The sequence below is a fragment of the Numida meleagris genome, chromosome 4 (assembly GCF_002078875.1).
Source record: "Numida meleagris isolate 19003 breed g44 Domestic line chromosome 4, NumMel1.0, whole genome shotgun sequence".
Lineage (NCBI taxonomy): Eukaryota > Metazoa > Chordata > Aves > Galliformes > Numididae > Numida > Numida meleagris.
The window spans coordinates 36,800,804-36,818,899 of record NC_034412.1 but is presented as its reverse complement, the minus strand read 5'-3'; the positions used below and the strand labels follow the sequence as shown (position 1 = coordinate 36,818,899).

Genomic DNA, 18,096 nt, shown 5'->3' with positions numbered 1-18,096 from the left:
GTAAACAATGGCACAGCCTGTTCTTGTCTGAAAAGTAGGACAAGACTGAATGAACTCTGCCTATTTTGGAAGAGAGCTGCACTCCAGGGTTAATCCCAGGAGAAGGCAGCCTACCATGTTCCGTGGTGGAAGAAGATAAGAGGTGTCATAGGCATGTGAGGGGGCAAGGTGAGGTTCTGAGGAGTGGGAGCAAAGGTCTGCATTTTACTCCATGTGATCCCTTGTCGGTGTGGAGCAGAGTCAAAGGCTGAGGCAACTCAAACTTGTTTGTGACTTAAAACAAAGTGGTATGTATTTCCTCCTCAGATGTCATTAGCCAGGCTTATCAGCTATGTAATTCAAATTAAATATTACATACACCACAATTACAGTTATAGGCAGCACTTGCACAACATCTGGTTCTTATACTGCATCCTGTATCATTTAAGGTGATGGGAGTTCTTACACGTAGAGCAGGTCTGAGGAGCATTGCATGGCTGGGGACTGGATTGGCACTGGATTTAGGCCGCTTCTAGCTAGACTTGTGTTCCTATGCTGTGAATTACCAGTTTTAAATGTTGGTTGTGAGTGGCAAAATAACTTGGACTATTACAAGCGCCTTTATGCTACATGTACATATGAGTGTATATATACTACGTATATACACCCACCCGCTGTCCTTCCCGCCGCCATCTCAGGAGGCGGTGCCGGCCGCGCGGCTCCTGTTGCTACGCAACGGCGCGCGCCTGTCCAAGGTCCGCTCCAGTCGCGCCGCGCATGCGCCCCCGGCTTCCTCTAGGCCCTAAGATGGCGGCGGCCTGTGGTACGGGAGGTGGTAGTTCGGGAGCTCCGGCGCGCGCGGAGCAGGTATTCTATCTGGGAGCTCCTGGCTCTCCCCTAGGGAGCCTTGAGCCTCGCTCTGCCCTTTTTTCCGTGCTGGGTGGCGTTGTGGCTGTGCGGCGCTCCCCGCCGGCCTGCTTGGCCTCGCTGGCCCGGGTCCTCACACCAGTTCTGCAGGCGCCTGGCTGCTCTCGCGTGTTCCTGTGCAAGTTATTGGTGTTTGCTTCATAGATGGTTGCTGTTTTCTTAAGTAGATAGACAAGCTGTTAGCGTGATTTTGTGTTCCTCGCGGTCACCCCTTACGTAATGTTTGCTGTCTTCAGATTTAGGATTTACCTGAAAATCCCGAAGGCACTGCTGGGCCCTTGTGTCTAGGTAAGCATTAAAAATGGAAATGGTAACTGACACGGTTACAAAAATGCATATGCTGCTTCTGATAAGTAACATTTTCGTGTGGAGGAGAGATAATCCTGTTCTCTTGTGAGCTTGCTGTCTGCGCCAATGACATGGCTTTATGGAGTTACTGTTGTCGAAATGGAAAAGGGTTAGCCTCAAATTCTGTGTCTGACTGAAAACTTGATGTATGAGCTTTTAGTGTGAAGAACTACTTGGCTAAAGACGTGCTAAAATATGCAGTACCAAAATTATTTTTTAACCGCAAAGAAATGTAAGCTGTTCGTAGGACCTAGTGTGGCACAAAAGTGATGCATGCCTAACTTTTGAATAGTGAATATTCATTTTAAAGTTGATGGAACTGTCAGTGGTATAAAGGTAGGAATGTTTTCGAATGCTTAGGATTTGGGAAGAGGGTCTTCAATGCTTATGAAAACTTAAATGTTGCTTAATCTGTCCGCTCTGTGTAACCTTGTCCTATAGTATGTGTTACTTGTTTGTTTTAGGAGGAGTAGTGCTTCCAACCTTCAGAATGTCCAACTCGAATGCAAAGTTCCGTCGTAGTCACCGAGGTGCTCAGGAAGCTGGCAGGCGGGAGCTCATTTCCAGATCTTTGCAGAGTGCTGCGCATTGCTTGGAGGACCAGGATTACGGAACTGCATATGCTCATTATCTCCTGGTACTAAATCTAGCTCCAGAGTTAAAAACCAGTGTGAAAGTAAGTGCTCTTTGTTTTCCTCTTGAATCTGTGTGATGTGATCTGTGCCTGTGGTTCTTTGTAGCTGACCTTCCTACTCAGTCTTGAAAATAGAAGAAGAAAACAGTAGTAATAGAGGTAGCGACCTGTTTAATGAATTGCATGTGTCTATAGAAGGAAGTTTATATACTTTTAATGCTGTATGTGTCAACTAAGTTGAATAAAAACAGGCCCTTGTTAATATTCACTTGTAGTGTAGAATAATGTACAGTAGTATTCACATAGGCTCTTAGTATCCATTGCTGGGTGATGATTCTCTGTGTTGATGTTTTAGAGTTTATTTCTCTTAACTCCAGGTAAGCCAGCTGACTTGGGATGATACTGAGTGTGCTGCTGCTGAAGGGAAATTTACGTGTTTAGGTGCATGTCTAGCCAACTCTGATGTTTTAAAGTCTCAGTTCCCCACTTCTCTTAACTGTTTTCAACTCAGTGCTGTATGTTTTGTTTTCTAGGAAACATTTCAGTTCACTCTCTTTAAATGGGCAGAAGAGCTGGATTCTCTAGCGCGAATTCAGGATCTATTTAACTGTTATGAACAGGCACTTGAGTTGTATCCAAATGATGAAGTGATATGTAACAGTATGGGAGAACATCTTTTCAGGTTTGTAATAGTCTATATTCAGTTTTTGTAAGGTTTGGTTTTTAGTATTGTATGTTAAGAAAGAATAGTCTGTTGAACATAGCACATAAGCTTGCATTTATTTCTTTTAAGAAATACACTCAAGTATTTTTAAACCTTTTATTAAATAATCCCTAAACAAAAACCAGACCGTAACTGTTCAGATTTATCATGTTAACTATTGTTGTGGTTAACTTAGGATTTTTAAAGTTTATCGTTGTTTTTTTCCCCTCTTAGATCTCTGAACATTACTGCTTTTGCATACTGTCTTTAGATTGTGGTCCTTCTTGAGGTCGCATAGGACAGACCTTTCAAATGAGGAAGCTAGTCATGTGTGCTGTGTAGGACTAATTTTTCTTAAATGGTTCAAGCTTCTGCAATTATTTAATACCAAAAATCAATATTTTACCACTTTCTCCAAAACTTGCAACGTGTGGTGCTTGCTGTTCCTCTGAATTTTAAGGTCTTCCAACACTAGACTTTAAAACAGAAGTCATTAGTCCTGCATCCAAGCAGTTTTGGTTAGGAGTGCCTTCTGTCTGCTTTGTGTGCTTGCTCTAAGGAGCAGCTCATCTTGCATTGCGAGGAAAACATGCACTTCAATATATTTCATAGCTCTTATTTTTCAGTGCTGTCTGCTTTGACCATATGATATAGCTATCATAGAAGTTTGCTTCGGTTCTCAATTTAATTTCAAAATTGTCTCTTAACGGAAGCACTGGCAACTCAAAATTTGATTGTTTTGCCGTATATTCAAGTTAAATATGGTGAGATCAACTTGGATTTCGTAGCATTCCCTTGCAAATAAAGTTACAGCAAGTTCTTGTAAAACCTGTTCTAGCATGTAAAAGGATGCCATAGCAAATGAAGCCTAGTACACACGGTAACGTTTTTACTACCTTTGCATTTTGAAGTGATTTAATGTAGAGTTCTAAGTAATGTGTATTTTTTATAAGCTGGTGTCAGTGTTTTTATAGAGAATCTTTCTAACTAATGTGAAATATTTCTGTTGTCTTTTGTCTGATATAAGACTTCGTGGGTTTACAGATAATTACTGATAATTGGCAACTGAATGTATGCTATTTGTTTGTTTTTTTTTACTATTAGAATGGGCTTTAGAGATGAAGCAGCTGGGTATTTTTACAAAGCAGTGAAGCTTAACCCAGATTTTGCTGATGCAAAGGAGAATTTCTACCGTGTTGCTAACTGGCTTGTGGAACGTTGGCACTTCATCATGCTCAACGATGCCAAGAGGAATCTTGCGTACCTAAAAGCAATAGAGAATGCTGTCTGCTCAGGGTGCAAGTCTGTCCTTGATATTGGAACAGGAACAGGAATATTGAGGTGTGTCATAAGCATATGTTTAACAATTAATTATTAGAAACGTTTGTTGTCTAACAAAATGTTAGCGCTACTGAAAAATTATTTTACATTTGTGCCTCGTTGAGGCAAAACTTAAAGGAGACAAAGCTTTCAGATGTCAGTGAGTCTTGAGGTTAGTGCCCAATTCCAGTTGTATTTGTGGAAGGAAGCAATTTTCATTTTATTGCAGGTTTTCTTCTTAGACCAAGAACTACTGTATAAATGGGAGAATTCATATTGCTTTTGGAGGTGTAATGTCACATACTCTGTCCTAAGCTATTGTGTAGCATTTAGTAATCACTTCATTTATGTGGAAGAAGTTAGTGAATGAAGTGCTGTACTGTAAAGAGTGGGTTTACTATAGCTGGGGAATATCCTGCTTTCGATGTGGTCACAGCATATCAACAGGAAGTCAGTTTGTGCGATATTAACTTTCTTGTGTGAACACTAATGGAAATCAGTATATTTAATGAAAAATTTTAGCCAGTTTCTTAAAAATAAAAATCAGATGCATAAACAGAACTTCAGAAGACTCTGTATCATGCCATACTTCACCTAAAATGATATAAATTGGAAGAAGAAAAAAGCTCTCATTCTTGTATTTCAGTATGTTTGCAAAGAAGGCAGGAGCATCTTCTGTCTTTGCCTGTGAATTGTCGAAAACCATGTATGAACTTGCCTGTGATGTGGTGGCGGCAAATAACATGGACGGGGAAATCAAGCTTCTACACTTGAAGTCACTTGATATAGAAATTCCAAAGCACATACCAGAAAGGTGAGTTGTTGCATTCTATTGTGATAAAATTTTAAATTTTCTTCTAATTTAAGATATACTGTGACCTAAACAGGAAGTAACTTTGCCTGTGGTAAGTAACCATGCTTATGGTGAGAAGTTTTTAAGTTTTTATGGAGCAATGCAGAAATTGTTTTTGAGATATTAAGTTCTGTGGTAAATCAGTGATGTTACGAATTAAGTATTTTAGTTCTTGGGTGGTACCTTAGAGGCACATGCAATTACGTTGCATCAACAGGAGAGAAGAAGTAAGGTTTTGATGCTGTGAAAGTGCATGCTTAACAACTTGGGGCTCACTTCTGCAGCTGGTGGATAGGATGAAGGTATATAATTGGACCTGTAAAGGAAGGCTGGATCTGGGACATATTATACCGCTGCAACTCCATGTGAAGTTTTGTGTTTGGTAGAGAAATTGAAGTGTGGGTGTCTGCCTCTTACATATCTGCAAATTTGTTTGTGAGGGTGGATAGTGATAGGACAAGGGGGAATGGTTTTAAGCTGAGACAGGGGAGATTTAGGTTAGATATTAGGAGGAAGTTTTTCACACAGAGGGTGGTGACACACTGGAACAGGTTGCCCAGGGAGGTTGTGGATGCCCCGTCCCTGGAGGCATTCAAGGCCAGACTGGACGTGGCTCTGGGCAGCCTGGTCTAGTGGTTGGCGACCCTGCACTTGGCAGGGGGGTTGAGACTCGATGATCTTTGAGGTCCTTTTCAACCCAAGCCATTCTATGATTTTATGATTCATTCTATGATATCAAGAAGAGAGAAGTTTCCTCTACCTTCTTATCACATCAGAAACTGATACTGTTTTCAGAGTGGGTAAGGAAATGGCACATGCTGTGTGCAGGTCCCTCCTATTTTCTTTGTGCCACTGGACAGATCCAAAGGGCACAGAGAGTAGCATTAGATACTGGAGTAAAATTCAGTGGAAGAGTGTTGTTACTTTTCTTGTGAGAATAGTTGTTTGTGTTGAGCATTACTTCTGATGTACTTGTATGATACTTATGAGTGTACGTATTTGCCCACTGTCGCACAAATCCGTGTGCTTTGGAAAACTGAGTAGTTCATATTTTCAGTGTTAAGTAATGTCTTAAAGCAAAATAACAGCTATTGAGGCAAGTCAGCAACTGGGAATTCCTTTAGGCAAATTAAAATTTGATCTGTGATTACAGCTTTCACTACGCGCAGTTCAGACTTTTTAGGCTGCCTTACTCTTTTTTGCTCTCTATCCCTTTCAAAAGGGGTTCTTCAGGAAAATTTTTAGCAGGTAAACATCTAAGGGGATTTTTGTTTATTTTGGTATACTCCAAGTGCTGGTTTATCACTTCAGCTCACTGCTACTGGAAATGCAGATCAAACATAGTCTACTTAGTAATTTTATTGTGCTTTGATTTTAAAAAGGAATTTAGAAAAAAACCCGTAACACATGGACACTTACGAGATACAGACATAATATGTGCAGTATCACTGTCTGTGTCTCAAGCTGGAACAACTTCCTGTTTGGGTTAGATTCTTTCCACACAATTTATTTTTAAATACTGACCAAGCAGCTTTATGATAAATTCTTGCTTGATATATATATTTTTTTTATTTCTTATCTATATCTTGAATAATTGGTTAGAAGAATTTAGTTGCCCATCAGTGTTGAAACTTCACAACACTGGTAAAAGTTGTGTTTTGATCTCACGTTGGAATAGGCTTTTTTGTTTGTATTTTTCTTTAGAGGAATGACTTAACAGAAGTGCGTAGTATGAATTACATCTCATGCTGTCTTTTTTTCCTTTATGTAGAGTTTCCTTAGTTGTCACAGAAACCGTTGATGCTGGTTTATTTGGAGAAGGGATTGTGGAGAGCTTGATACATGCTTGGGAGCATCTACTTTTACAGCCAAAGGTAGGTGATGTAGGTAAGTGTGAATGTGATTTCTGTTTGTGTTATTTATATATAAATATGTATACATACACACACAAATACATTTGTATGCATACGCACTCCGATACGTGGGAATGAGGAACAGCTGTTTTGTGAATATTTCATACCTATTGATATTTTTAAAACGAGTGGTCTAGGGCTTAGTTCTGGAAACTTGATCTCATTGAAAAGCAATGAGGCTGCTGCATACAGTACTCCTTGGAGATGCTTGTCTGAGTAGACAGGTACTTGCAACACGTGTTTCAAAGATGCAGCCTTTTAAGAGGTATGCAGAGGTGGTTCACTCCTTATCATTGTTCACTCATTTTTCTTTCCTTTGTAAGCAACACCAAAAAAGGCTTGTTTGCATCTGTTTAAGATACTAATTCTCTGCAAATCTGATTGCAACCTAGTTATTTTATTTTGGGATGTCAAGTAGCTGTAAGGAAGTCTTAGCAAGTTAAGCAGAAAGTGCTGAATTATGGTAAAAAATAGTCCTTGTTGTAACACTAGGGAATAGTTATGATTCTGTAAATCTGCTATATACTTCTGTTCTTTGTTTTCGCTAATTTTGAATTTTCCTGAAACACTGTAAAATTCACTTGATATTTTGTTTTCTTTATGTATTTTTATTTTGCCTTTTAGCTAGTATATTTTTGACAAAGTAGTATGACAGTCTTATATCAATTTACATCTGACATCTGTTAAGCCTTAAGATATCTAAGAACTTCTCTTTTTTTACTGTATTCTGCCTTGATTCCAAATAATAAGGATTAAAAAGAAGTCTTAACTTGCAGAAAATGTATTTTGTTTAACTGGAACTGATGACCTCTGGTGTTAAGTACAGGAATTATGCCTATGGGAAAGGTCCTCAGATGTTTCGTTATACCGTAATAGAATACTATGTATAGCATAGGTTTAGAATTACAGAAGAAGTAGTAAACTGAAAAAGTAAAACTGATGTGTGAATATATTGACATATACAGTGAAGAAAAAGTTTGATCTGCAGGAATGACAAAGGCTTGGAGATTTTTGCTAGTCCCTTTGAACTTTGTAGTCTTGACTTAAAGTAGGCTTTGTAGTAATGATGGTAGGTCTAATTGCATGTTTTTATTGATGTTACAGCCAAAAAATCAAGATGTCAATGCTGAAGACTATGGGCGAGTTATTCCTGCAAGTGCTACAGTATTTGGAATGGCAGTGGAATGCAAAGAGATACGTAGACATCACAGGTATGTTTAAACTGTAGCAGTAGTTTGGACTCATGTTTGTTACTTGGGAGAAGTTTTTGTGACTTATTAATGAAGCGTTTTCACTTATTGTTCTCTTTATTTTTTTAAATGACTGCATATGTCTCGCTAAGCAGATTTCTGCCTCTACCCTTCCCACTCCTTTTTCAGGGTCCTTTTTTCTTTTTCTCTTAATCACTTCATTAGAAACTCTTGATTTCCAGTAATGCTGAAATAAATACTGTTAGTGTATTTAAAAGAAATGTGATTCCTTAGTAGTAAAATTACTTAACTTCTGTATTGGAGATTCCTGGATTAACAGTTGGCCTTTATCCTCATTTTACCTTCTTTATAATCTGTTCCGTACCTCACTTCTAGATCTACCCCTCTAGAAGATGCGGACAGGATTTTGTAAAGCCTAAATGTTAATAATCCCACTTCGCATTATCCTTCTCAATTCACGCCTTACCTAATTTTGAACTAACATACTCTTGTGTTTCTTTGTTGATACCAGTTGTGACTGTGTATCAGTAATTTTCATAGTCACTTCCATTTTCATCTATTAAAACAATATCACTGTGTGGAGACAGTCTGTCTAAGAGGTTTAATCTTACTTTATTTTGTTTAGGATTAATCTTGTTGCAGATTAAAGAAAGCACTAACTTATACAGATACGTTCATGTACTGGAACAGAAATGTACTTGTGCCGTGTCATTGACTTTTCTAATGTGCTAGGCCTAAAGAGTAGCCAGAAAGAGGAGGAAGTTCTCATAGTAGATGGTCACAGAAGAACTTTGTCTTAGTAGTAACTCTTCAGGAGTAATCATTGCCTTGAAATATGGCAATGAATATTTCTTAGAAATCTTCAACAGGATGAAACTTTGCCTAATTAACAGTCCATTCTAATAGTATAGTTTAAGGTCAGCTGTTGTAAGTGTTTCTACCAGCTAATCATATGCTAAGAAGAAAAAAGTCACTTGTAAGTTTTCTGTCTTCTAGCTTGAGATCCCTTTCTTCTCTAATAGGTATAGCTGTCTTAAGTTAAATTCCTAACAAGGGCTATTAAGCTTTTTGTGAAGCATTTTGCCTGTTCTCAAATTTAAGCTGTCCACGTCTGTTTGGGTTCTTGTGATGTACATTTCTGTATTTCCCTAGGTGTTTTCATGATCAACATCAAAACTGTTTTTTAAATGTTCTTTTTGAACAACATACTTGATGGAATATAGCAGTATGAAAATCTTTCCTTGTGCTTTTTGTATTATCTGTGCAGTTTTTTGTCTTGTTATTGTATAATTCATACAGCTTTTCCTCATCACTTCAATCTAGCAGCAGACACTGAGCCTTTATCCAGTAGGGAATCAGCTTTCGCTCTTAAGTGTTCATAATCTTGCATCTGTGTCTGATGCTGTTTGCTTGCTTTGTATTCCATTGATTAGCAATTCAGTGATTAGCATTCAGTGATTTTTTTCTTTAAGTTAGGCTGTATTTCTTGTGCTCTGATTTTTTTTTTCTTTTGTTTGTTGTGTTTTTTTGCATTTTCTCCTAGGACGTGCTGAAATTCTGGATAAATGATACCCGTTTTCTTGTAATTCTATTTCTGGAGCCCTTAAGTCAGCTTGACAAAAAGTGTCTCGCTGGTTTACTTGTCGCTGTAGCTTTATTTAATGTTCTAATGATAATTTTAATATTTCTTTAGTACAGCAGATGCTGTCTGTATCCATTGCTTATTCTCTAGAATCACTCTGGGTCATAACTCTGGTTTTCTGTTTGTTTTTCTTCAAATGAGCTTTCATTTTCTCCTGAGATCATTGCTCTTTCTTTAAAGGAGTTATTTCAGATCTATGTGAAATACATTTACTTCAGAAGAAGAAATGAACTGACAAATTTGTGAGAAGACTGAAGTTCTGCTAAAGATATATTTTGTTTGCCACAAAACCTTTAAGATACCAGAGTTCACTTCATACTGTTTCTCAGTTTGAGCTAGATAACTTTAAAGGGTCATATCACATGACAGCAAAGCAGTATTGTAGGAGAACATAGGGTCTTCTAATTCTTGTAGCCTGCATTTGAAACATGTAGCCAGTCTTGAAAGCATTATGAACTTTCATTCTCCTTTCACTTCCCCCAGAGTGGGAACACAAGAAATCGCTGGTGTACGCTTGTCACATTCTGTGAAGTTCTTCAGTCCGACGTACGCTTTTGCTGATGCAGAGGAAACTGTTGAACCTTACACCACTGAGAAGCTCAGTCGAATTCCTGGAGGTTACGTACCTCTGACAGAACCCTTTCAAATAATGACAGTGGATTTCAACAACCTGCAGGTAAATATATGTATATTTTTTTTCTTTACATCCTTTAGAACTAATCTTTATCCAAGATAAAAGAGGGCCACATCTTACTTGTTTACCATGTTCAATTCTGCAACAGTTTGCATGTGCAAGGTTGGCAGTGCTGCCTTAATCCTGCTCTGGTTTTCATACTTGTCTAATTATGTAGTGATCTGATTCATCTGATGACAGACCTTGGGTTTTTGAAAGTAAAGGTTTTTTTTGTTTGATGTAGTTTAGTTCCCCAAGCTAGCTCACCATAGGACCAAACAACTGCTAGTATCAATGCAGGAGATGGAATAAGAATGCAATAGACCCATCTTCAATTGTTTATGCATCAAAGAGCTGACTAAGTTAATTCCTCTAAAGTTATAGAGAGTCTTCAGAGAAGTTGTGGAGATAAGAGTGAGGATATGTTTTACAGCTGGCATCAAAGTGTATGTAAGTGTTTGGGTAAGTGTAAAAGAAAGGAGAGTTAAAGATACAATATCCTATTCAAGCATTTTGATTCCACCCTTCAGCTCCTAATGATATTTCTGTTATGCAGCTTTCTAAAATACAGTAGGATTATTTTGTGTATTTTGCACAGAATGTATTTGTATGCATATGCCAAATAGACCTGAACTGTAAGGCAAGGACATCAGCTGCTGACAGCTGAGCATGTTAAAAAGGTGGTGCATCTGATCTCTGGTGAGTTGTTCCTTGTTCATTCACCCATGGTGAGGAGTTAGCACTTAGCACTGAAGTGGTGAGTCAGAGCTTAAAATAGATTCTGTTATATAAACAAAATTATTCTCGGCTATTGCTTGGCCAGGAATTGCAGTGTTCTGAATCAATAGCTTTTTCTAGTTGGCTTCTCTGACGTCCTGAGGTTAAAAATGAAAAAAGACAAGGTTCTTAAGAACATTGCTGGGAGCGATTTCTGTGACCTAATGTTGCTTCTGCTACTAGTGTAAGAAAGAAACTGCTACACCTGAAAGCTCTTAAGTCTCTGACACTAACAGACATGTAAAGATAAGAGTAAAGATTTCCTTCTTTGAAGCTTCCTGTTAAGTGCTCTGGTTTTGAAAGGCAGAGATATCATGAGTAGAGGTGAAGGAAAGAAACACAGTTAACTAATTTGGAATAATTAGTTGCAATTTACCGTTACTTTTGTTACAGAGCTAGCATGTCCATTTCAAAGTAAAGATCAGAAAAGTAATTATAGCAAGTCAAAATAATAAATAAAAAAGGCTGCTGACTTGTGCTGATTACTTTTACTGCTGTTATTAGCAGCAGCAGTGCAGTTCCTCCCCAGCAGGGGAATGAGATGAGATGTGGCTGTAATTGCAGGATGCAGACATTTGTACCTTGCCAGGTACTACCTGCGTGCATGTTTGCTGGCAGCACATCAGTGTCACTGGGAGTGGAAGTAACTGTTTACCTTCACAGCCTGTAATTACAGCTGATTACTTCTTTCAGGCCCTGAAGGAACAGAGCTATTGCCAACAAAGCTTTTTTTTATTATTTCTATTTTTTGAAGAGCAGTGAGATCTCATTATAAACTTTATTAACGTCCTGTAATTTTGACACATGCATTGTTCAGCCAGCTCTCAGTTGTGAGGTAGATCAACTTCTGGAGAACACAGGCCAAGAATTAAGCAGGAAAAGGAAAAAATGCTGCTGAGAGAGCAAGTTACGTTCCTGGCATGAAACTTCCTTTTGCCTTGTGCATTTTATTAAGATTGAAATTTAGAACAAATGCTGATGTGAGCTGTTCCAATGAAAACCAATGAATTTCTAGGCAAGGCTGTTACTAATAAAATGATTGTAACTAAGAGAACCTTGATCCATTGTGATTGATATCCTTTTACTGGCTTATACTGGAGCTGTATAAAGACATGAGAGCTGTGCATTTTGTGTTTGTGAATGTTACTGCAGAAGGTAATTACTGAAGGAAGTGTGTGTTAAAGTTGACTTCATTCCTATTACCTATTGAAGACTATTTAGGAAATAGTAATAAAATTTTACACCAAGTCGATAGCATAGGTTGCAGAGAATATAACCTGAAAGGTGTTTGATTTGGTGTTATTGTAGTGATTGTGCTGAACTTTGGCTGTAGTGAACTCTGTGCTTGCATACAGTATTTCTAGAGCTGATTAAATTTGAACAGAGGTTTTAAGTGAAGCACGTGTCTAAGTGTTGGCTTGAGTTGGATATCAAAGACTAACTTCTCATGAGGCATGCTTTGCCAGTCTAACACCTTTCTTGTAGTGTCTAGTTTTTAAATACATATTTTCTTAGCTGTCGTGCTTCTGTTACTGGCTAGTGGACACAAGCTGGTTGTGTGTGCATAATTGTGCTTCGATGTGGGAAGAGAGCCCCAGTGCTAATGAGTGCTAATGCTGATAGTTGGCATTGTAGCAGCTTGCTAACTCCAGGTTTCTGTCAGGTGCCCTCATCGATTGGTACAGCAATTTGAGTGACTTGGTGGTGACTACAGTGAAACCATTTTTGATGTGTGGAAAGGAACTTTGTCACGCTTCTCTTTCTACTCTGGTCAGGAGCTAAAGAGCCTTGCACATAGAAAGTCCTGGAAGCTCAGCCAGCCAGTCACTGAAGGAGGAATACTAGATGCTATTGTGGTATGGTTTGTACTACAGCTTGATGATGAGCACGCTCTATCTACAAGTCCCAGTGAGGAAACTTGCTGGGAACAGGCAGTCTATCCTGTGCAAGGCCTCCCTGGTAAGTCCTGTAGATTTTCTTGTTGCAGTACATAAACTGACTAGCTCAGGAACAAAATGAAGCCAAGTTAATCTCAGAGACTAATATTTGGCAGTAATTGGATTAGGAGAATTTCAATGACATGTAGCTAGGAGGTGGTTCCTAATAAAGTTTATGGACTGTACTGGAAAGGTGCTGCAGCAGGTCTTGTTTGTGGGACTCTGCTATGAAACAGATAAGGAAGAACCTCCTTAAGGTCTGGGAGAGCAAATACTTAAAAAAACAATTTTTTTCTATACTGAATCAAATACTTTTTGGAGTACTTCCAAAAGGTGAGGCCACTGGCTCTATGTAGTCAGTATATGACATCTGAAAGGGAGCTGAGGTAGTAATTGCTAGCTGTTGCTGCCACAAAAAAAAAAACAAAACTAAAGGCTCTCAGCTACCCCCTCACATCCATTTTGGATTACAACGTCATTGGCCACAGCTGTTCCCTAGTGCCACTGTCATTTGCAGCAGCCTCTATTCTGTTCACCTGTTTTCTATGCACTTTCCTGTTTTGATAGACAGTAGAGGCAGCTGTGCCGTAGACCAGTTCAATTTAAAGTGTAGGGGAGAGAGGAGACTCCTTTAGCCTACGCTGCCATTGAAAGAAGTGTTTGTCAAACTATAGCTGTTTTGTTGACAGTTTTTTGTCTGTACTGGTAGATACGGGCCATCTTGAAACATCTGTGTGTTTTAGATAAAACTCCGACCTTTACTAAACTGTAGCTATTGTTTTCCATATAAATACAAACTCAACTTTGTCGACAGGAAGTATTAAAATGTAAATATTAAATATGTAACATTTTAACATCAAAGCAATTTCTTTGTAAGTATGTTTTTGTTCAGCTCTGCTGTTGACAGGACACTTAAAGTAGTATGTATTTATTTTAAGCTTGTTTTGAGATTAAATGGATTTGCCTAGTGTAGGACAGATTAAGGCAAATGTGAACATAGTAGCAGATTTCAGTAGTGGGCTACAGAGCTTAGTACTGAAAACTGGAGGAACCTCCTCTTGAATGGGCTGTTTTGGTTCCAACCTATAGCATGTTGTGTACCCAAGCCTCTTCATCTGTTCTGTCTTGCTCTCTATCCTGTGGAGTATGAAACGCGACTAGAACAAATCTTTCATAAACAGTAAAAACAACTAATGGAGCGATGAGGTAGTCTTTGGTTTTTTGTTCTTGTAGAGCGCTGTACATCTGCTGCAGTGACAGTGTTTGCTGTAATTGACGTGACTTCTTGTGCTGTTTTTTCCAAGATTATTCTGTGAAGGCTGGAAATACTGTGATGATGGAAGCTTGCTGCCAAGACTGCTACCTGAAGATCCAGAAAATTTCTTTTTTAACTTCGGAGTGTGGGATGGACTGCAGTGACAGAGAAGACACGCTGAGTTTGGGCAATGAGGCTGAATTATGTGATGCTCTGGCTAGTCTTCAGACGACTAGTGAACAGGATGGCAAAGGTCACATATGTGTGTTGGAATCCACAGAAATAGCCCTGCTGAACAATACACCATACCATGAATGCTTCAGAGCTGCCATGGGCAAGGTTCTGTCATCATTAAATCCAAGTAAGGACTTGGAGTCCATGGATATTGACAGACATGACGGTGGGGTGAGCCTCCAAGAAAGCCAGATCAAGAGCTCTTTAGATGTGGTTCCTGATCCTTTGTACATACTAGATGTATCTGAAGGCTTCTCCATCCTGCCAATTATAGCAGGCAAACTTGGACCAGTTAAAGCCTACAGCTCTATTGAGAAAGAACAGCATCAGGCAGTCCTTAATGTAATTTCTGAAGCTAATAATTTCCCTAAGGAAACTGTAGAATTTTGGCTTAGCCACTTAGAAGATGAAAATGTGGTGCTGCAGAGACCCAAATCAGATAAATTATGGAGTATTATTATTTTGGATGTTATAGAGACATCTGGTTTAATCCAGCAGGAGGTTATGGAAAAGGCTGCAATATCCAGGTACAGTATAAATGGACAAAAGGAATTTTGGGGATCTGTAATTACCTGAAAACTTTTGACAGCATTCCTTCTAGCTACAGAATTAACATGTTCCTTCTATAGAGCTTGAAAAGATTCTCTGAACAGATTGAACTTACACTTAAGGAGAAGAGTTTGGAGAAGAGAAGGCTCCAGGGAGACCTCATTGTGGCCTTCCAGTTCTTGAAGGGAGCATATAAACAGGAAGGGGAACGACTGTTTACATGGATGGATAGCAATAGGACAAGGGGGAATGGTTTTAAACTGAGACAGGGGAGGTTTAGGTTAGGAGGAATTTTTTCACTCAGAGGGTGGTGACGCACTGGAACAGGTTGCCCAGGGAGGTTGTGGATGCCCCGTCCCTGGAGGCATTCAAGGCCAGGCTGGATGTGGCTCTGGGCAGCCTGGTCTAGTGGTTGGCGACCAGTGGTTGGCAATCATCATTATGATCCTTTTCAGCCTAGGCCATTCTATGATTCTGTGAACAAATTTCCCAGGGTGTCTGATCCTTTGTACATACTGGATATTCTGTATGTCTGACAAGTAACTTTCAGAAGTGTCAAGATCTCACTTCCATAGACTAGACTGATTTATTTCTTGTATGCAAGAATACGAATGGGAGATCCTGCTTCCTTGGTTTGCTAGAAGCTCCCAGAATAGCTACTATCTTGCTAGTAACTGAGGAAGCAAAGTTTTTTGTTTTTTTTTTTTTAAAAAAAGTTCCATCATGTGTACATCAAGCTCTTGTTGACATACAGTGGTATTGCTAAAAGACAGATGCATAGGATTACAACAGCCAGGGAAGCACCAAGAGAACTATTAGCTATTGGTGCAATGAGTGAGTCTTGCTACCTTCATCCTGAAATATCATTGTTTCTAATACTGACCCTGAGAAAATACTGCTTAGTACACTATTACATGAGAAATTCTGTTTTTCTGTATAATATAGCTGCCTGGTCAGATGGATCAAACTCAAATGCATTTGAGCACTTGACTTCAGAAGAGGAACTAGTGCGCCTTTATGAAATGTATTAAATGTAGATGTTCTTTTCTTACCATTGAATGATGAGCTCTAGAGGTGAAATCTTTCATTTTACAGATGTTTACTTCAGAGTGGAGGGAAGATATTTCCACAGTACGTGTTGGTATATGGGATGCTTGTAGAATCACAGTCCCTGTTACTGGAGAGTGCTGTTCAAGGAACAGAACCAACCCTTGGGTTTAATATAGCCCCTTTTATCAACCAGTTCAAGGTATGAAGTTGTTGGATGTCTTCCAAGCACAATTCCAAAGCATGCAGCGTTCTAATTGTTTAGCTTCAGTATAAAATAGAAGAAAACCAGGAATTCTGTCTCCTTTGTCACCATGTTTCTCAACAATGACATTTCAAAAGGGGTTAAAATGGTGTATTTAGCATGTTGGCTGTTTCTTACAGACATTATTATAATTCTTAGAAACTTTTCCATTATAACTGTCATAAACTTTTCACTTCTTCACAGCTATTGATGTCTAAAGTTATGGTCTGTATTCTTAGGTACCTGTTTGTGTTTATTTGGATCTCGCTACGTTACCATGTCTGCCTTTGAGTAAGCCAGCAGAACTGTTAAGGCTAGATCTCATGAATCCTCTGTTAAACAGTGCTAGCAGAGAGGTGAAGGTGAGTTATGTGTATGTGTGTATATAATTATATATAATTTTAAGTGCACTTAACTGTCATTCTCTAGAACTGCTCAATTATTGCTCGCCTGGGCTGAAAATTTCAATACAGAATTTATTTCTCTGCAAATGTCTTCAATTGAAGTGGTTTAAAATGGGTGTGAATGATCAAACTAATATTTTAAATATTTTTTAGGTACAAATTTGTAAGTCTGGCCAAGTCACTGCAATTCCCTTCTGGTATCACATACACCTAGATGAAGAGCATAGTTTGAATACATCCGATGAGTTCTCGCACTGGAAACAAGCTGCAGTTGTTCTTGATAAGCCTCTCCACGTTCAGGTTGGAGATGAACTTGTGCTTGATGTTCAGCACCATAAAAGCAATATTAGCATCACAGTTAAACAGTGAAGAACATTCAGTGTAAACTGATTTTTGCATTCGTTAACTATACATACACCAACTGTTCATAACATCACCGATACTAATTTATATTAAAGTCTAATTTTTATCTACTGATGAAAAAGGCTGTTTTACTGTTTTAAAAGAGTTAGTAGACTTTTCCATCCACCAGACAGACTAAAATGTGCACTGCAAGGGTATCTTACCAGGCAGTTTTGGGAGGTATTGTTGGAGCCGCATCTAGAAATCTGAGGGCTAGCTAGTGCAGTAATGCTAGAAGTTGGACAGATTTCTACTGCTACTGCATCATCTATAGTGGAAGAAAAGGCATCTGAAATGCCTGTGCCAGAGGTAAACAGCTGTGGCTGTGTAGTCCTTGTTTCACAAACTTTGGTTCTACTTCTCAGTAGTCAAGGCATCCTACTTAAGTACATGGAGATGTTATCCTTGTAAAAGGGACTGTAGTACCATTCCAGCTGCAGCATCACATGGTAATGTTGTATGCAATTATAAAAAGTCAAAAGTTGTAAACAAAGTCAAGCTATGTAGTACAAAGTAAAGCTAGTAAGCTTTTTAGAGTTTCTTGGAGAGTCATATTTCAGTTAATATAAACTTCTTTCCTCTTAAGAAATCTGATGCAAGTTATTACATCAGCCACCACAAGCATTTGTACACTATTCTTGCAGTGTTACATTGCGGTATAATGGCATTTCTTCTCTTAAGGTTCTGTTCAGGTAAAAGACTAACAAGTCATCTCTCACAGCACTGATTCTATCTCTATAGCTACATAGGGAAGAGAGGGACAAGGTATTTCTGTAGCTAAGCTTTAAGCTTCTTTTTAATGTTGCTGCTGTCCATTCCATGTACAGCATACTTCTGCCTTGTGTCCTTAAGAAGCCTGTAGAAGAGGCATTCACAAACAATTTTTTCTAGAGTCTCATTGCATGCAAAATTAGCGTGTACTCTCTATTAGGTGAATGTTTTAGGCTCTCTGGGATCAACTTGAGGGACTGAGTAGTTCTGTTGAAGCCACAGGTGTCTGAGCCTGCAGCTCATGGATTGCTGTAATAAAGCTCCTTCTAGAAC

General features: G+C 38.8%; 1 protein-coding gene across 3 annotated transcripts; it reads left to right on the top strand.

Annotated features, from left to right (window-relative positions):
* PRMT9 (protein arginine methyltransferase 9) lies at positions 709-17,134 on the top strand. Of its 3 annotated transcripts, XM_021396384.1 has the most exons (14): positions 709-846; positions 1,143-1,194; positions 1,719-1,930; positions 2,422-2,570; positions 3,696-3,932; positions 4,558-4,725; positions 6,536-6,638; positions 7,782-7,888; positions 10,014-10,206; positions 12,756-12,939; positions 14,222-14,933; positions 16,051-16,204; positions 16,486-16,608; positions 16,804-17,134. In XM_021396384.1, exons 3-14 carry the CDS (start codon positions 1,745-1,747, stop codon positions 17,017-17,019), a joined length of 2,532 nt encoding a protein of 843 aa, XP_021252059.1. In that variant the 5' UTR covers positions 709-846; positions 1,143-1,194; positions 1,719-1,744; the 3' UTR covers positions 17,020-17,134. The 3 variants fall into 3 exon arrangements, with proteins under 3 accessions (XP_021252059.1, XP_021252060.1, XP_021252062.1); XM_021396385.1 differs by lacking the exon at positions 1,143-1,194 and having other exon boundaries at positions 745-846; XM_021396387.1 differs by lacking the exons at positions 709-846; positions 1,143-1,194; positions 1,719-1,930; ... (1 more) ...; positions 3,696-3,932; positions 4,558-4,725 and having other exon boundaries at positions 6,536-6,651.